Source organism: Vanellus vanellus (genome assembly GCF_965231255.1).
Source record: "Vanellus vanellus genome assembly, chromosome: Z".
NCBI lineage: Eukaryota > Metazoa > Chordata > Aves > Charadriiformes > Charadriidae > Vanellus > Vanellus vanellus.
The window spans coordinates 73,445,592-73,466,826 of NC_138908.1; the positions used below are offsets into that span (position 1 = coordinate 73,445,592).

The following is a 21,235-nucleotide window of genomic DNA, read 5'->3' on the forward strand; positions in this document are numbered from 1 at the left end:
AATTAATCCCTTATATAAAGACTCTTCATCAAAAGAGATTACACTTTCAAAAGATTATTTTGCAACTGAGGGGGAGACCCCTGTTTTTTCAGGTACTAAGATGTTAGAAGAAAATCAGTATTTCACCTTTGGCTTGCCTGAAAGAAGATTTTTGGAGAAAAGATTGTATTTGCTTATTGTGTTTGCTAGATAACAGCAACAGTCCAAAACTACAGATTAAACAAAGTTTTGAGCAGGTTTCAAAATAATATATTTTTTTTTTTTGTTCAAGTGGCACTAGGAAAAAAAGCAAAACAGCAATCCAGCATTGCCAAGATGTGCAGAGCTTAACTTGGATATCTCCCACAACCTTAACAAATCATAACTGTACCAACTGGAAATAAGGTTCATAAATGTGCATTCAGAACATATTTTGTGCTCTGTAGTTTTTTGTTCTCCTTGTCTCTGCCTTTGAGATCACATGCTTTTAAAACACAACTCCAAATTTATGCATGGGAAATGCTGTGTACCCTTCTGTATGCTGTTACTACCATAATCATAATGTACAACCAAGTGCATAAAAATAGGCACATATATTTGCTTCTGCATCAAACAGTTCACGGTGTATTTATCTCCTCTTGCTGGTGGTGAGTCACAACTCTAATCTTTATTTGTGGTGACTTTCATGGACACTGGCACATTTAAAGGCCCAATCAACACAGAAACTTTTGTATTACATGACTCCCACAGAACTTTTACCAATTCCAAACAAATATGCTTCAAAAGACTTTAGCTTGCTTCTGGATCCAGAATTTAAATTCCACAGTGAAAACTGAAGGAAAAGATGTTCCCCTTCCACCTCCAAGGATGAGATTTACAGGAAAGGGATGTGGGCACACCCATACCATGTATCCCCGTCTTGTCTTCAGCACGTCTTCTACTGGGATCGGGGCTGCATCCTGCCCTCTGCTTTCTCCCTTCCCCTGTCCACACTCCCCTTATGACCTTTTACTGCAGAATCCCACGAGGGGAAAATGGAGAGCCCTGGCAGTTGCTAGATTGCTTTCCTGTAGCCAGATCCTGCACCTCCTAATCTTGAACTAAAACAGACCATGTAGTTTCCAACCTTGCATCACGATTTTTAATTTATTTATTTTTCATTTATCTGCAGCTATTCTCTAAAGGCTTCAAATGTGTTAACCTCTGCTGTTTTAACACAATGGACGCATAGTCACAATTCAGGATTAGAGCAACAGATCATTTGGTCTTAGCTAAATAAACCAAAACTTTCCAGATTCTACCAGAGAGGACACTAGCTGAGCCAAAGCAAGCACAATGTTAAAAGAATGTGTTTACATAAGGAGAACTATCTCAGAAGTCATCTGAAGCACTTTGTTATTATTTTTAACCTCCTAAAAATCAGCACCGCCATCTGTAATTGCCATAGCATATTCAGACCTAATAGGAATGAACATGCTGTGGTAAGCATTGTCTGGTGAGTAGTAACCTTTCCTGGCTTTCAGCAGAAACTGCACGAAGGAAAAATAAAGTGCTTGACTCTTTCCATCCTCTGCCCCTAGCACTAGCTGGGTATCAGCTAGCTGAACAACTCTTCAGTGCACTAAAAACTGGGACATGACAGGCACTTCAAAGCATGATCTTGGACTGAGTAAGGAAATGGTGCAAAATTCTCCTCTGTGGGACAGCACTTCTGTTGCATTAGCTGCTGTTTTCTCAATGCACTGGACCTGGTGCCCACAAAAACCTTTCTGATTTTGCTCTTCAGATGCCTGAATAGTAGTTCAGACAGGAGCTGGCACAGACTGGATTTACTCTTCTGTAATGGCATTTGACATCTCTCACAGCTCTTCTTTTGCATCTAGATAGTCTGGTACTTATCTCAAACAACTTACCTTTCTATGAAAGACAACTACTGCACTAAGATTTGGGGATTTGATTTGGATTAGTATATTTAAAGAGCTCATGAAAGAACTGACACATCTGAAATATTTATTAAACACTTATGACAAAGGAATCTCATAGGTGCAGTAAGAAGACTGTTCAAAATCACAACTACTGAGAACTGTTGGTGTATTATTAGCTGTACTATTGGATGCAGTTAGATCTTGGACTTGCCAAAGCATGTCTCAGCTCAGGATGGATTTTCTAACAAAGCAAGTCAAACACAGAAGGGACTGTGATCAAAGTTTCTTGAATATGTGCAACAGCAATGGAAGTGATTGACAATTCAAAAGTTTTGCATCAACTGCAGCATGTATACTCATGTATGTGCATACATTGAGGAGCAAGCATACTCCCCATAGTTCAGGAAATCAAAATTCATTGTCTTAGGTCTCTGGGACACAGATTTGAGTGTGCACACAGTTTGTTACCCAGCGGGGCAAAGCATCTTATAACACAATAATCCAATCACCTGGTGATTGTCTGCTCACTTCCAATATTAAAATGTCTCATTTGTTACTATTTTTAATTTTCAAAGACTTAATTATAGTCCTAAGAGGTTTTCAAGGCTTTGCTTAAGCCTTGTATAATTAGACTACTATTTAGGCATAACTTACAAAGATCTTTGAAAAATACCAATACTTTTTCTTGTCAGCATTTGTCAAATAAATAATACTGTTGTAAATCACTATTTATTCTGCGAGACTGACACGCTACATAATTCATTCTTGAGTTCAGTACTGCAGAGTATGAACTATGTTTCATCCCCGTCTATGTGAAAAATACCTTTAATCACTCTCTCCATATAGCTATATAAAGAGATACTTAAATGAGTTTCAGTATGACTACATCTATAATTCTGATGCATTTTCCCTAGTTCCCCTCTTTAAGCTTCAAACCAAGGTGCACTGCATATAAAAATGCATTAAAGTACAGCGGATTATAATGAAAGAATTACCTTTCTCTTTTATTGGCTAAATTTATGGATATAAGTTGTTATGGAAGCAAAATATTTGGAATGTCCAATAATTTAATATTGACTCTGATACTTTATTGTTTTTAATAAACTCATTTGATTTTCTGCCATTATTTTAATGTTTGATGGTCTGTATCCAAAAATCATAATAACTACCTTATTAAAAAGGATTGAAGCATACTATGGTCTAATCACACCACATTTTGGCCTCATACTATTAACTCTGGAGGTGTTTCATCCTTTGTACATAGGATTATAGTATAGTCTAAATGAGAATATAATGTTCTGTGATTTCTAAAGATAAATATTAAACAGGATAAAAGATATTACGAAAGAAAGTAAGTTTTAATGGGGAAGAAAGTAGTGAAGTTACCAAACTGATGATTTTAAAATTGATTTTGAAAGGACCAAATACTTTCTCTAAAAATATACTCAATTTGTCTACATTACCAAATGGATGTTTTCCGTCCTGTTTTCACTCATACACAATTGCTATTAACAATTATAAATCCAGTAATGGAAGGTTTTCCTTATTTTGTTGTGAGAGTACCTCCCTTACAAGAACTGTCACAAAATCCCACCCTTGATGCAACACTAAGAACTATGCAGGATCTTTTTCAAAATCTTGCATCTGACTCATTAGGCTGTAATAGGTACCATAATGTACTTACATTCAGTGTCCCTATGGGAATAACAAAGGCCAAGAATTTCACACAGTTCTGCTCAATTTCAGAAACAGCACTGTGTAAAGATGAAGCAGCTTGTTAAAAAGAACCTAAAAGCAGCTTCTTATGGGCTGGTTGGAAATTACTGATGGAGAGCAATGTTAAATGATACTCCTAGGCAAATATATGAAGTAATGTATCAATTACCTCTTAGGAGTTAGCTCTTACAGTTATAATTAAAAAAAAAAAAAAAAAAAAAGTAAACTCCATGGTTGGCAGTGATTAAAAGAGCAAATTACTGTTAGGAATTATTAGGAAATGAATTATTATTCTAACACCAGTATGCTGGCTGCAGATCTGGTTGTCTCATCTCTAAAAGGCTATAGTAGAGTCAGGAAAAAATTTTAAGAATGGCAAGAAGGATGATCATGGGGCTGAGCTGGCTTCCATGCAAGAAAGAGTTAAGTAGAATAGGTCTCTTTACTTTCAAAAAAATATCTTTTAAGGATGTTATCATAGAAGTCTACAAAATCATAACTGGCATGCGAAGGGTGGGTAGGAATTTACTGTACTATATCACTTTTGCTACAAGAATTAATGGCCATCAAAACCAAAAAATAGTAGGATCCAGGTTCAATCCCAAAATAAGGAGGTTGTTTCTCATGCAGCAGAGTACAGATCTGTACTCCTTGCCGAACGATGGTCTGGTTGCAGAGAGAGTAAATGGATTCAAAAGGAGTGTAAATAAGTAATTGGAAAAGCCATGTATTAAGGACTACCCAGTAGAGAAATCACATCAGTTTCAGAGAATCCCTTGAACTGAAAATATTGGGACCCCAGGAGAGCCACTAAGGGAAATACAACACTTGCCCTGTTCTCATTCTTCCATGAGTATCCACCAGCAGCCACTGCTGGCAAGGCTGGTGGCTTAGACAAACGCCAGAGCTGAGCCAGTTTGACATTTCTTACACTCTGTTCTTAGATGAAACTGACTATGCACATGCCATTTAACTTCTGCAATTCAGGTGTCCTTTTGGAAGAGATTTCTCTTAGCTGTGGGGTTTTATTGTCTTTTTTGGTTTTCGTTTTTTTTTTTTTTTTTTTTTTCTTGTTGTCTGTACCATCTCCATTTCATTTCATGACAGTTACAAAGTCCACTTTTGGGACTAAGACCTTTTGATACCAAATGAGGTTGAAGAATGTAGGTGGCAAGAATTCTGAGTTCAAAAATGTGAACTTCAGAAAACTTCATAAGTATCTCTGTCTGCTGAAGAACGAGAGATGATATTTGTGTAAGGGGAACATGTTAATCACTAACAATTGCTAATTACGACCTCAAGAAATGAGGGAGGGAGATAGTTAATTGCAAATGCTTTTAAAGGCAGAATTTATTTCACGTGTCAACTGCTGTTTGAAGATGTAGCCTTTTTTCTAAGCTAGTCAGCTAAATTTTTTTTTTAACAGTGAGAGAGTGTGTGTGGGGGGGGGGGGTTGGTATGTGCCGAGAGAGCCTGATGATTACCTCAAACTTGCTGCAGAACCTGTATGGAGCTACAGACAGGTTTGATGAATCCAACCCTATGTGCCCTGGAAGAAGCGACTTAAAGCCTTGCATCTCTACCAAAACTGTAACTACCAGGAGTCTCCTGACTATCTGACTCTCAAGAAGTCTGGACAGGTATTATCAGATAAGTCTAACTGTGCAAAAGGGGATATGCTTTTCCATAAGAGTGAAATTTCTGAGTTTAATGAAAAGAAACCTTTAATTCTTTCCTTTCATCAAAGAGCACCTTTCGTTATGAGCAGGTAGTAGCACACCACATATGGCAATGCATGGTTAATTCAATTTGAGTGTGTAGAGTTGAGGATATCCAATTAACTACATTACCCTGGGACTAATATAACCAAATTGTGCAACTAACTTAACTGGGGAGAAGATAAAGTTTTTAAGTCCCATTTTCTAATAAGTATCTACTTTAGTTCCCATTCATTGAAGGGAATCCATTAATACAAGTTTATCTTTGAATGATACAGGTCAGCTACCAGTTGCTTTACTCAGCTATGAGGCACCTAGAGAGAGCCTTGTAAAATTTAAAAATGTTCAGGATTCTTTTTTTCCTTTTTTTTCTGATGCCCTAGTTAATTCCCCACAATAAACACGACTCTATTTCTGTTACCCAACAAAGTTACCCACTCACACATATGCATCAAACCTTTTCTCAGCTTTTCCTTCTTTTAATCATCCAAACTACTGTGAATGTTCCACACCTAATTTTCAGAAGCTCAGTAAAATGAACATCCATCCTTTTTTTACCAAAAAAGTCTTACCTCTATTATAAGCATATATTGCTTTATAGGTAGTATTTATCATGTAAGAATTAATTTTACACCAGATTTTTACTGCTAATTCTATGTCCTTTAGCTATTTTTAGTGGTTGAATGATCATATTTATATCATGCATAATTACTTTTCTGCTAAAAGAGAGCCAAAATTTTAAAATATGGGCCAAAAAAAGTTTATTACTCCTAAAGAGAGCCCTAGCTGTGGAAAAATTCAGCCCATAATGTAAACTTGAATGGCTGAGAACAAGCAGAACTGAAAACACTGCAAATTTTTTTATAACATTTGATAACGTTCATACTATAATTATGCAGTACTTTGTATGTTTTTTTTTTCATTCTGCTTACTGTAATTGAGGAAATAATGGTTTCAGTTGAATGTCTTCATCAGAAGCTACTTTCATTAAGCCAAGTATGGCTTGTGGAGACTCTGGATGTTTAATTCTTATCCTATGCTAAACTCAAAATCTAATAAAATGCAGGATTCAATAAAAAATTAAGAAATGCAGTAAATATTTATTCTTGAATGATGCAGCTAGGGTATCTGTGCTACCACCCGGACATTACAGCCCTGTGCAGTTATTGGCACGTAAGATGGTATATCCCATCCAATATACAATTGTGTTCTGCCTTTAAAAGGCTCTATTTTTTTGTCCATTAGTAACATCAAAAAGCCGCTACCTTCATTACCAGGCTGCTACTGAACTGGTAGCTAAAATAGAATTAAAACGAAATGCTATACTAAGCAAACACCCAAGTCGTGTTTTTAGGGCACAGTGCATGAGCTGCTGCCGGAATTTGGACAGATTGATTGGGAAACCTGTTCTGGCATTGCCACTGTCCAGTTCTTACTTTTTCTTTTTCTTTTGGTTCTTTTTCTGGAACAACTGATATGTTGTCATCAGGGCAGTGTGCAACATGACTGTAGCTGAGTAAATTATTTTTTCTTACATAATACACAGAACAAAGATGACATGCTAAGTACAGTATGATCATAGCAAACCAGAAGCCACTCCTTCCGTGACATTCTATTCTTACTCCATGTTTTCAGTGGCTCATTAATTTTTGAAATTTTCCATGCTTGATCTCTACCCAGAAGTGCTTTTTGTTTTTTATGCTTGACCAAATTTGCCTTGCTGCTCTTAAGCAGTAAGAAAAAAGGAAAGGAAGGGGACAGGACTAGGGGACTGAGGGAGGAAACAAGTAGGGAGGGAGAAAAGGAGGGAAAGGCAGATAATTAGAGTGCCATAACTGCAAATTGTTAGTGAAAGAACATTTTGCAATGGAAGGGTATTAGACTTCATTTGTGGAGAAGTGCTTTCTTTAAAAGCAGAAACAGATGAAACTGTTTCTGATGTCAATGACATGCTTCTGTACATGCTTCTGTTCTTTTTACAAAACAAAAGCTCTGTACTGGCCAAGATTCATGTTTTGACCGTCACCGTACTCTAGGGATAATTCCCGCACTTTTCCTGTCCTACATGCTAGATTTTTATAGTCCATTCTCCTCTTGACATTTCAAAAGCTACCGCGGGGAGCCCCAGGGTAAACTGGCAGAGGCAGTGCAGAAGCCAGAGCCCTCCACCTGCCCTCCAAAACACTTACAAGTTCACAATATAATGAAAGGACTCAGGCTACGTCTATATTAGGGAATTAAACGGGCCCAAGCACTGGAATTCAGTCATCTGTATTGTTAAATTGTTAGAACAATCAGGGTTTGGACTGATTTTCACTTGAACTATCCAGCAATGACCCAGCGATCGTGGGCACCGTTCACCACCCCGAGTCGGCAGTTTGTAAGGAGGGAGGCCACTATCAGACTGTCGTAACACAGACGTGGCAAATCTGTGCCAGCGGCCCTCAGAGCCCGTGAATGGGCAAGGCATTGTTTCTTATAATTATTTTAAATACAGAACTTGATTGGGTTTGGACTGTATGACATGTTTTCCCTTCACAACAAAGAGCAGGATTAAATGGTACAGACAATCCATCACAGACCTATGCTCTTCTTATGCCACAAAACTTGTTAAGAAAACCCCAACCTTCACATATCTTTCCAAAAGTACAGATGTCATCCTGTGCTCTGTTGGGTGTTATATATACATTTTATATATATACACATATATACACACACACAGACATATATTCAGCACCACTCCTCCTGCAGAGAATACTGGAGGGCATTACTTGTTATCACCGAAAATTACACAGGTTTCATCACATATCAAACTGCTCCTCCTTTATTCTGCCCTTTTCTTGTTTCTTTTCTCTTTTCCTTATTTATGCTTTCTTCTCTCTGAACTTTTCAACTTCATTCTTCTCCTCTGTTTTTTTCTTCCTCCTTTCAGTAGAGGATATCAGCCAACTGATAACACAAACATCCTTGAGTAGGTCAGGCATGAGCACCACCCAACAGAAGACAGTCAGATTTATATTCCCATAAAGCAGATACCTTTGTTATAAGCAAGATGAACACGCCCTTCCTCCCACATAAGCACCTTGCCAAAGAAAATTCCAGCTGCTTCCACACACGGCACAACATAGCATAGCATAGCATAATAAAGCCCCAAAACTGAAATACAGACTAGAGTTAACAAAAAAGGTGTTTTTTTAATGGCTTGTACATCGTACTCCAGCTTCCTCATCTCAAGTAAAGACCATCTTAACCAAGGATGCTACTTCACAGAATGAAACAAAGCAGTTCTCCCTTCACAGGTGGCTTTCAGTGGTTTCATCTGCACAGATGCATGGTTAGCAAGTAGGGAGAGCAGAAAAAACTTTCACCCAGGAACATTCTAGTCCAGCACCTTTCTTTTTTAAAGAATGGCAGGAAACCACGAGTTTCTCTCAACAATTAAGGATTTTACTCTTTGACATCCTTGCGTAGCAGTGACTCTGACAGACTGGTTCAGAACAGAGTGCAAATCAACTTATTTCTTTGTGTCGATCTAATATAAAATTCATTCTCCTGGCCATTCATTCACTAGGTCAAATGAGATTAAATGTTACAGAATAGAATCAGAAAGAGTATTTCAACACAGAAACAGCAAAGACATGAAAGTGTTCCGTACCATGAAGAACCACTCAAATACTTTAATCTTACCTCCCTGAGGGGATCATTGAGCTCATTCAAAATGTTTTCTTCATCAAAGATCTTGCCTTGGTAGCGGTGCTCATAGTAATCATGGATCTTTTGGCGCATTTCAGCAGGTAACTTGTGGAATGACATGTATTGTTCCACTTGTTTGTACTGTCAGGACAAGAAAAGGACGAATCAGAAAAAAACCCACTTTTTTACTATCTGAACGCATCTACAAAATGAAAATTTGTTCATGTATCCACTTAGGCTTTACATATTTTACAAAGATAACATTTTATTTGTACATCAGAGAACACTCACTCAAATATTAGTTCATTTAGTATTACTCACATGACAGCACAACCATAAATTACAGAAACTGCCTTTAGTGTTGATGCTAATATCCACATTAATATATACGTTTTGGAAGCCAAAGCCTCACACTTGTCATATGTTCCCTAAATTCCCAACTATATAGAAGCTGTGAAAATACAGCAACACCATTTTTAGCTCATTCCATGCAGCAGACAGGGTACTGTACACAGTATGCATCTACACCTCTAGTGCTGCGTTCGGAGAGAGTTTAAGGTGTGAAATTTCAGAAAGTCTATGCTGTATTAATATGCAACATATTAATGTTGCGTATCCTTATAAAGTGACTGAAGAACAAAGTCAAATCTGTGGGGATAATGTAGTGGAAAGCATTCCTCATGAGGAAAGAAGAGAAGAAATATGTGAACTGGAAAAATAAGCATGGCATCAGAAAATAGAAAGTGGGGGAAGAGGACCCAGGAGACTCAGAGGACCTCACTTCTTATACTTTGTGCATTTGGTTGCCTTGTTTCTACTAGTTCTCTGTCCTGTCTTCTGCTTTGGTTGGTTCCAGAAGCCTTTCTGGAGAGCATAATTTTCAGAAAAGAAAGTCCCAAACTAACATACTCGGAGTGGTACTGTACTAAACTGCATGACACATCTGAGACCCACAAAGTGGGGAAACTGCCTAAACCACAAATGGAGAAGTACTACTGCCTGACCAAGACTTTTGCCCCTCAGTTCCCCCATCCTTGTCTCAGTTGAAGATGCACCAAGACGCAGAAGGATAAAGCTGCTCCCAGACTTATAGGTGAGTTAAAACTTGGCAGAAACTTGGTTTGCTTATGTAGAGTCTTAATTTAATTTTTTTCTTCTTTTTTTTTCATGCTTAATTAGGCAGTTTTAACTGTTTTCAATGAAAAAGCCAATGAAGTCTTAATTAGGATCAGCATCTCTGCAGAGCAATTAAATGAATTTATAATGTACATGCACTCCTTATGAACTGCAGCATATATCCTTTAACTTGTATAATTGAAGGCTGCTTCATCTTCTGGAACTGAAATTAGTTTTTGCTTTGCAAAGTGGCAAAAGATTATATGAGGCCACGTGTACAACATGTGTTCCACAAATAAGAGGAAAGTAATTTTGCATGGGACTATTTAACAATGTATGATGAATATGTAAGCCTGGTTTAACCTCTGTACAGCTATTTTGCACCTCTGAAGCAAGAAATCTTCACCCCGCGCCTTTAGAAGTGAGATTTAAATTTGCATGCTCATCACTGGTTTTTGTTCTCGTATCAAGAAATTTATCCATACGTTGGGGGTTTGAATCAGACTTCTGGGTCACCAGAAGACAGACGTGCTCTAGCATAAACAAAGTATTGCTTCTAAAATTACCCTGCTAATCAGTTACAGCTAATCTAGGCACAGATTTACTTAGAGGGAAGGGACGTGAGATCGCCCAGTGCTCTATATATGTCACCAAGGTGGTCACGCAGTCCCAGCTGCCGTGCAGCGCTGCAGCTTTTCTGCAGCAAAGCCGAGAAGACGCAGCACTGCGCAATGTCCCCTTCGTGTCTGCGTCCAGCCCTCCGTTGCTGTGGCCGCATGGAAGGATATGCAACGTGTGTCATGTGTCGCAGCACATGTGGACAGGGAAAGGCCCTCACTATGGTCCCTAGCACAGGGGCTGCACCCCTCTACCCACTCTCATTTGCATACAAATGTGCTTGAGCGACGCTAATACCTTGCTAATAGAAAATACACAACCAATGAGAGGTATAATGCAAGAGAGCTGCAAGGGACTTTCATACTAGAATGACCTTGAAGAAGAGAACATTCATCCTAAAAGCAATTTGCTTCGCCAGCAATTTAGACTGCTCCCTTTCGTTAGTGCTGTTATTTGAATAGGTGCTTTCTCCCAAACAATCGAGTTCTTTTCTCTACCAGGTTTTATGCTTACACAGGAGAATTTTAGGGAAACAAAAAAATAAAACTAGTAGGAATGTATCACCAGAGTGTCTCAAGACGTTTTCAAATTAATAACACATAGAATAATGGGGGCAGCTGCATATTAGGAACATTTTCTTTAAAAAATCTACAAATAGGAAGTTAAAGTCTCCCACAATTCCTAGAAATATTTAACCATCTAAAATACTATCAAGGTCTCTTTCCACGTCAAAATATCTGACCCTGTGAGTGTACATTATATTATCACTATCACCCTCTAATAAATCTTTTCCTAATCTTTCTCAGTGTGATTTTGACTCATATTCGGTATCATTCACGCTACTACAACTCCCTTCTTGACATTCCGTCATAGCATTCACATGAAGTGTTCCCTCAAAATTTTTAACTTGCTCTTTTCTTCAGCAACTGATATCTTTCACTAACTCAGTCCAAGCAATGATTGCTTTTTTTTATTTCTCAGAAAAGCAAGTTCATTTTTTTCAGCGTGCTCTATGTTATTGGCAATGTTGAGGGCTTCCCAGACTAGTTATCACTGCGGTGTGTCACACGCTAGTTGCAAAAAAGTGTGCTAAGATGAAGACACAAAGAGGGCAAAATTAATATGGTCGTGTTTATTTTGTGTAATAAAACACTAATTTGTCCAAGTTAACTCTGAAGGATATTTTCTCTGTGGGTACCACAGATATCAATAACAGTTAGAAATTGAGACATTTTTCAGTTTTAAATAATTATATTGGTTTTCATTGTTGGGATTTTTTTACTCATAAAAAAATGAAAATAAAGAGAACTGTACTATTTTCTGGGAAAAAAAATTACATGTCAAAAAGGTTTAAAATTCTCTTAAGCACTGTGAATCCCTTGAATAAATATGTAAATTCAGTAGCTTCTTCCCCTGATTTTTCAAAGTGTGATTTTACATACAGCATTGATGAAATCGTCATTGAAGTTAAACTTTGTCAAAACTTTGTATTTTAATCAGATTTTAAACAGCTGTAAATGGTCCATCAGACCTGACACTTGGACCTGCATCTCCACCTACGAGTGGAAGCACTGTATCGTTTTCCTTCTAGATTGAAAATTTTGATTTGCTTGGTGGGTTTTTTCATTTGTTTGTTTTTGTTTGTTTTGTTTTGTTTTCTTGATTATTTTGGTTTATTCCGAAATGAGATGTCTTAATTCCACATTCAGAAAAGCAACAGAGGTGCTTTTCTCTCTGGTGCTTTTCTTACATCTGTGTGAAACAACTTTCAGAGCCACAGCAGGTTCCATCAAATCAAATACCATCCATACAAATACCTATTTTTGTACCCCACTGTGCTTCCATACCATCTACAACTATGTATTCCCATTCTTTTCAATATCTCACTGAACAGAAGAAATACAGTGTTGCTGACCGCTCCACACCTATCTCTTTTTTAAGATGAATGCTGAATTTTGTCCTAAAATCAGTATGCATTTTAATGCGATTTACATATCACAATGACATATATTCAGTAATTTCTGTCCCAGTGTTTTATATTCATCACTAAAATGAAAATCCCTATAAATGCCACACAAACAAGCAAATAAAATTGCTGAAATAGGCAAGAGCTAAGTGGATTTCAAAGGTAAGTAATATTTCACTTTTCACATTTTCACATTTAAGTAATATTTTTACTGGAAAACACCATCCAGTAATAACTGTTTCTTCTTGTTTCAGACATAATCTTATTCCTGGGCTCTTTGTATGTAGTAAAATTCTGCTGTCTTCCTCTAGCAAAAGGTAAGTAGTATGACATCGATCATATGAGGTCCTTAGTAGAGTTCGTTAGGAAACTACAGTTACCTTTAAAAAAATAGGTATGGAAAAAGGCAAAGGAGACGAGTGAGGTCTTTTTCATAATGATTTGCAATGGAAGCAGGGAAAATCTTTTAAAATTAAGGGAGTATCCCAATACAGACAATACCCCAATGAAACCAGTAAAATAGAAAACTGAATGTTGATCTCTCACAAGATATTTTAGTACAACAGTTAAGCCTACCAGGTCCTTTCCTCATAATGTTTCATAATTAGCATGTTGACCTTTTTAGCTGAAAAAATTCTCAGAAACCTAATAATCTTCACAGCTCAATATTCAGTCCTTGATATAGTAAAACATACAAACATATGAAATACATGAACAGTATCAGTTAAAAAAAATGAAACTAATGACATTCATGTACAGTACCTGGACCTGGTCACACTCAAACTACATGAATACCTTTCTGGAACAAGTACCAATGTCAGATTTTTCCAAAATGTCATCACTCAACAACTGCGATAACTGACTAGTTTTTTGAAGGACCTAGGTCTCTGTACCTTAACTTGAAAATTCAGCTTATACTATATGCCTTTTGTATTTCATACGATTTTGTCCTTGGCAACAGAGTCTCACTTCTAGGAAAGTTCACCCCCCAGAAAACTATAAGCATCTGTGAAAATGTTTATGTTCAGGTTCTCTTTCCTTTTACCACAAATGTAATCCTGACCCTTAAAGTACATTCATAACATATTTTAATTGTGTTTTTGACATACTGTATAAGATGTTAACATAAAATGAATCATATATAGACAGACTAGAAAAAAAAGAGGCAGTAGCACTTTACTTTATCGGAGGTTTATATCCAGTCCAAGCAACAGCCTTATGAAAAAAAACTTTTCAATGAGAAGTGTAAAAAAACTAAATCCCATATACTGATTACAAATGTAAAAAGAAAGCAGAGATAATTTGTAAAGTCCTTCTGCTGAATTAAGTTCTGTCCCACAATTTAGATGCAATAAATTCATCAGTATTGAAAATGCTTGCCTGCCATGTATAAAAGAGAATCTAAGCAGGATTGTAATATGCAGGAGATCTAGCTCACTGAGAAGGAGCAGAAAGGTGAGAGGAGGCAATCAGACCAAGATGATGCCTTTCTAAATAATGAACTTCAAGTGAAGAACCATCACCATTCTGCGTGGTTTCTAAACTGCATTAGGAAAAATAGGTCCCCTGAGTTATTGAATTTATTGCCCTGCTATTGCAAAACCTCACATTATATAACTCCTTATAAACAAATCAAGCCATCTCAAAACCACTGAGGCTTTCTCCTTCCATCAGTCCTTTACGAATATTGTTTCAAGAAGCTCACTGGTCTTATATATAGTTTTGAACCTTATTTTAAATTTCAGTCTAAATGTATGCATATGCAGCTTAAATCAACTAAAGTTTAGTACAAAATTATTTAGCAGCTCCAAAAGCTCCTGTCCCTTGGTATTTCTCTCTGGAGTGTTTATAGATGGGAATCATGTCTCTTCCCAGCCTCGTCCAAATAATCTACTCCACTTTTTGTTCAGAAGATAGCACACTGGCCCTCTTCTTTTTCATCCATTCCAGTTCGAGTTCATCTTTCTCAAATTGCAATTACTAGAACTGTACATAATATTTTAAAGGAAGTCTCACCAACTCATAGTTTGTACTATCTTTTCTTTCCCATCCAGTGGAAAACCAAGATGCATTGAAATGGTTGTTTGCAGTCATTCTACAAGCAGCTTCGTCACTCGGATTCCTCATTTTCTCCTTGCCACTCGCAATTGCTGTGCTCCTCATCTTCCAGTTTATAGCAGCAGTTTGCACTCGTACCCAAGTCCTTGGATTTTGAATTTCTGAGTTTCATCTTGTTCCTATTACTTCGCCTCTCAAAACTCAACTCATTCTTTCTGTAAAGTATCTTGATCTTTCTATAATATTAGCATCTGAAGCTTTTTACCATCCTAAGCTTGATACCATCATTGAATTCATCAGCATACTCCTGAAGGTATTATGTAAAGCCTAGTGACAATATCATGCCTTTAGGTATTTTTCTACTAGGCTTGCTCCAGCTGGATGACTGGAAAACTCACAATGGGCCCACAACCAAAGTGGGGGAAGGACTGGCAGTAGTGAATGTGAAACAGAGAAAATTGCTGAACAAAGAACACCAGCTTTGCTTGTGACAGCAGGATGAGGTCTACATACACTAATCACTTTTGTGTAGATGACATGTTATGGTCTACGTAGCAGGTGTCACATAGAAGAGATCCCAGAAGCTTCTTATACATCCTAATATTTAAATGATTTTCATCTTTGTAAATTTTCATCTACTACTATGTTCAAAAAAATTAAGCAAATCACAAGGCAGCAAACTTGACTATCACCAGAATTGGACTTCAAACAGAAACTTTTAGAATTATAAAACTAAGACTACTCTCTTTCTGTGCTAAACAGTCTTGAAAAATGTGAACTGACAATGAAGATTGGAAAGTTATTAGTGCAATACCTTAGTTCAGCTTTCTAAAAGTCAAGTGTCTAATTTAAACCAGTTATCCTGACTCTCTCATAACGAGAGAGAGATAACAAGGGGCAATTAATCTCCTTGTAAAATCCATGTCTTGCATAGATGAAATAAACTCGCCTTTGTCATCCTTATCTCTCTCTCCATTGATCTTAGGGGAGGTCTAAATGACTAGCACTGACCAACTTGCTAAGTATCAACTGTAACCATGTATTTTAAAATAATAATTTATTTAAAAATTCTAAAATACGAACCTTTCTATTGTGATACACATACATATAGCATCTGATCCAACAGGAAAATACTAAAGGGTTACTTTCATTTGCCCTTATAACTGTGCTTCTAAAATTTTAACAAATGAAACAAGCTGAAGGAGGGTGACAGAGCACTGGCACAGGCTGCCCAGGGAGGCTGTGGAGTCCCCTTCTCTGGAGATTTTCAAGACCCGCCTGGATGCAGTCCTGAGTAATGTGCTCTAGGCAATCCTGCTTTAGCAGGGGAGTTGGGCTAGATGATCTCTAGAGGTCCTTTCCAACTCTGATAATTCTGTGATTCTGTGATTCTGTGAACCGAGGAGCTTTGCCTCTCCTCTTGTCCTTCGCTTTGCCAGGCACAAGATTTTATTTTCTACCTACAGAGTTGGTTTGTTTTTTTTTTTTTCCAGTGAAGAAAAGGGTGAAAAACTTTCTGAAATGGCTCAGGGGGAGAGGGGAAGGGAAAGGGAATTGTTTCAAAGCACCTAAACACTTAATGTTGTCTCAGTTTGACATTAATTTTCTTATACAGGGAATGTTAGGCCCCTCACTTGTCTGCAGGAGGTGCCAGACAGACAAACTTTCAAGAAAAGAGGGGAGATTCAACAGGGACCCCAATATACAGACCAGGAGGGATGGCATTTGCAATGGTTGTTTAAGCAAACACAGCTTAATGTTTAAGCTATTCAAAATGAAACATAAAATCTTTTAAGCTAAAACTAAATTACACTTTTTTTTTTTGATGGAAAACGGATGTAATTTTCTTGGAGTGTGGAAAGGTTAATGGTTTTGGTGGAAAATTTTACTTTGTGGAAAGTGTATTTTGTATTAAAAATATCTGCCCCCCCTCCCTTCCCCAGCAGCACTAATACATAGCTCTGGGACGACAAAAGCTGCATGGACACGGACAGAACTGAGTGATGATCACACATCGCAACTGGGGAGAGGCTTTGCCATGTTAACTACATGAGAGGTTTTATTGCCTCTTTCTCAAAGTTATTCAAATGTATAAGTGGATTTGGAAATCAAATGATCATGGATTTACATGAACTATTAAATATGCCGGCAACTTCAATTCCTACTTAAAAATTAAACATATCAAAATAACATTCTGGTATACAATTCATGGGAATATCTTTAATGTCTACTACGCTTAACTTTGGTATTCAACTGAATATTGACTTATCACTCAAATTACATTGACAAAGGAACCTAAAAGACCCAAACTGAAGTTTCATCTGACCAAAAATTCACAGGCAATTAATTTTTAAGCAACTTATCTATATTTCATTTGTTGAGATTTCATTCTGCAGCAGAAGGGTAACTGCAAGTGCAGTGAATGAGTACTGAAAGAATATAAAGGGGAACAGTTTTTCTGTTTAGGAAATAGGTGTAACATCAACTTTTTACAACAACTTTTCAGAAAAATATACTTTTTAAGATTAAAGGGATAAGATTTGTAGAATTCTGTGCAAAGACCACATACTGAAAATGTGTAACTTCTATTTAAAGATACTGTTTTGAATGCAATTGTGTATTTTAAAGCAGCCATTTAGCTAAAACACTCTATAAGCTGTTTCAATTAAGTTCCATATATTCTATTATGTAATGCTATTAAAATGGTATGTGCAAATTACATGAAATTCCCCCCTCCCGCAAAAGAAAATGTAGTTTCACATGGCACATTTCCCCCCTTTTATCATATCTATCTCCCTCTCATAGGAAATAATAAATTAATTTGCTTTTTTCACTTAGTCATTTGAGTAATTAGATAATAGATTGTGTACAAGCTTTTAAAATGATCTCTTAACCCAGTATGCAATAGTTCCAACTCACTAGCTGAGCTGTGTGGTTGTATGTCTAAATATCATGTGACATTGCTTCTGTTTGCTAAATGAATAATCTGATCTGTATAAATAAAAATAATGTCTGAAAAAGTCCCTGAGGCTTGATTCTCCCGGGAAGAATTTGAATAACATGAAACAATCATAGACAGCAGACTACATTTTTTTTTTCTTTTTGCAAGAACTTCCAGTCTAACTTTGTAAGTGGGTTCTATGTTAAAATAATAGTAAAAGACATTAATTTACAGATTAATGGGAAAGGAATGAGAAGAATTTTATAGCTTATATTTATTAATGGCTATTTAACAGATTTTCCATTTGATTTTCTCTTGTCACATTTATTCCAAGAACCTGGTATTTTCCTCTTCTTTACCTCCGTAACATCTCACCAGCTACAGGCATTACTCCTGACACACAGCGGTGTAAAAAAGATAAAGCCAGCATTCCTGCTTAAAAAAGATGGGGAACCCCTATTTTTGGCCCAGCCGTTGTTTGACTGTGGGAGCCTGGGCAGGCCACGTAGATACTGCAGGGCACTCTTACGCATATCTTTTCCATCTGAGATTGCAAACACTGCTGTTTAATAAAACTGTCAGCCAGGTGATGAAAGGTCTCCAAAGTTATTATCTCTTCTCTGCAGTCGTTGTCGGTCATACAGCCCATTCACGGACTGTTTGTGCGCCTGGATTCACGGCTACAGGCCCGAACGGTCATACACTGGGTGTGCTGCTCTGCATTAGCTCCGCTGGCGCCTCTAGCCTGGAGCTTCAGCTACCGGCAGCTCGAACTGAGTGAAGAACATGATCACCGATCGGCTCTTTTATACGGCAAGGGAATCCTACCTCGCTCATGAGTAGTCCTCGTTACTGCAAGGCCCTCCCATTATGCAAACACAGCATCAGTCTAAGCTTCTATGTACTGCCCTTGGTTGAGGGCCTGAATGGCTTTTAGGTTACTGGAGGACAGGAAGGAGAGAAAGGTCAAAAACACCTTCCCAAGTGGCACAGAATTCTCAATAAATATTCCTAAAGTGTTTAAACTCAACTTCTATTCAGTCTCACCCAACGTTTAAAAGCATTTTCTTCAGTAGCGGCTACTATGTATTGTGATTTGCAGTGCTCATTCTCTTCGATATGACAACAGTTTTTTTCATCTGTGCATGAGTTAACTCATTGATTCTGTCTTAATATTAAAAATAGTCTCTTTAGGCTCCTGCTTCATGCTCACTAGAGGGCTGCAGCCAGTTTCCATGCACTTGGCCAAAGGGGACTATCAACTGAAATTCAACCAGGAATCAAGAAACATTGCTGTGCCCTTTGCAAGTGTTACTGTACATCTGGTGCTCACACAGTTCATCCTTTCAAAATCCTTTTCATCCTAGCTTTGAATGGGATTATTAAGAAAAGAAAGAAAAGGTTTGCATGTTGAAATATCTCCGTGTTTCAAACGGGTATAAGACTCAAATCCCTGTCCGTCTCTTGTATGTGTTCCCCCAACCACATCAGAAAAAGGAATGACTTCCGTTTCACAAACACCTTTTATTTGTGATTAGTCCTCTACCTACAAGGGCAGGTTATTTCATGAGCCATCTGAACTTTTGATCTGACTATCGAGGCACCAAAGGACAATCTCTAACCGAATATTTGGTCAAACTTGAAGTTAGCACTAACCTTAACATTTACTCATAGCATGATTTTCTGTGATATATATATATATCATATATATCAAAAACGAGTAAGCACAGATTGTTCCCAAATGACCAGGCAGCTGGTTTTGTTCAGAAAAGACACCAAACAGTGAACCTGCCCATCAACCATTTGGTTACTGTATTTCAGTAGGGGCAAAGTAATAAGCTCACATGTCCACCCCACAGTCACTGAATGGCTGAATTCACTACGAATCCAGAGATATTTCTACAATCTGCTTTCTTCACTGCTACTCTGCTTAGCATATAAATATTTTCACAGAAAGAAAAAAAACCAGTTAATAATCAACCATAGATCAAAATAAAAAGTTTCCTGTTGAATGGTGTGATAGGTTCACTTTTATAGTTCTTTATCATGACATGGAACTGAGTGATTTGTTTAGCCTAAAAGCTATCATCTGTTTACTATCTATTTTTCACTAATTACCCCCCAAAGAGTACTGTTGCTTGCAAGAATGCTTTAAGCTGTCATTTTACTTACACGCAGTAATTAAACGTTTCCTTTCAATCGCCACAAAATACACAATCTCTTATTATTGTTTTTTTAATTAGTGTAATTGAGAAATTAATTAAGTTATAGAGAATTTTCTGAATAGGATTTGTTTTCTTAGTCTGTTCTTTATCTTGTGCAAATTTGCTTTTTACTGGTTTAAAAAGGGGAGGGGAGGAGAGGGAAGGAACCTGAAAACCAGGCTCAGTTCCTTCACAGAGGCAATGACAGAATTCTGATTTAATGAAACAACTATCAAAGCCCCGAGGCACAAAAATAAAAGCATTTCTTCTCCATGCTACTATAGGTGAAACTGTATTGAGTCTAAGGCAGGATGATTTTCTTTTTTAATGAGAAAAAGATTGTACAGATGACAGCTTATTTAAAAATATCAGATATTCTGTAACGGTCTCCTTAAAGTTGCCAGTTTCAAAGAGAAATTTAATACCTGTCCAGTCATTTTGTACAATTTTCCTTATCTTTTGAATGCTTTGATTTCCATTTTTTTTTCTTTTCAATTTGCCTGTGCCATTAAAAGAAGCGCCTGGAGTGGAGTGAGAAGAGGCAGAAGGAGTTGTTCCCCACATGCACTCAGTGGGAAGCGGTGGCTGAGGGAGATCAGCTCATCTCTGCTTGGTTGCTCCTTCAGTTCAGTTCTGGCACTGAGGGCAGTTTGTGCAGCTCAAGGACCTGTGATGGGGACGTCTGTCCCTAGGCACTGAATGCACACTGCAGCTACCTTCGATGCTGACCCTGAACACAGGGTGACAAGTGTCAGTTACCTATTTTCTCTTGAATGAAATTTTGTTAGAGATGAGTGTTGGGTCTGCCTATCAGGAACAATTCCAGTGGCGTGGGCTTCACCCCATCCCATTGATCCTAGAATACAGAAACATTGCATAATGCTAAATTCGGCACGTGCTACAACGCCTTAACTAACTGGGCATGCTTAGTTGTCAGCACCTCGCCTGCAGGAAACCCAATTATTTCAAGAAGCAATTTGAACTAGTAATTTGGAAAAGGAATATATAAAAAGGTATAATTAGGTTGAAGTTATGTAACATTATATCTATTGTTTAATAGTTGTAATGAAAAGAAGGAAAAAAAAGTTTTATTAGCACCATAATTGTTACATCTGCTTGGTGTTGTGCCAACAGCTATGCTACAAGCAGCACCAGCACAAGCAAGACAGAAACACTGGCACGATATAGCTGCTGATCCTGGAAATTTTGGCTCTAATAAGACCTAATTATGGCTTGCCAGTTCCTTTTGTATTAATTAGTGGAAAATGCCAATTCATCAAAAAGAACTTGCTTTTTAAATG

At 37.4% G+C, this 21,235-nt stretch overlaps 1 protein-coding gene across 1 annotated transcript in view; it reads right to left on the reverse strand.

Moving 5' to 3' along the window:
- Positions 1-21,235, reverse strand: part of HCN1 (hyperpolarization activated cyclic nucleotide gated potassium channel 1) — a gene marked incomplete at both ends in the record, with an annotated part of 202,572 nt that overhangs the window by 34,290 nt on the left and 147,047 nt on the right. The window contains one exon of the mRNA XM_082497157.1: positions 9,026-9,172. Within this exon, the coding sequence (XP_082353283.1) occupies positions 9,026-9,172 (147 nt within the window). The remainder of the gene's footprint in view (positions 1-9,025; positions 9,173-21,235) is intronic.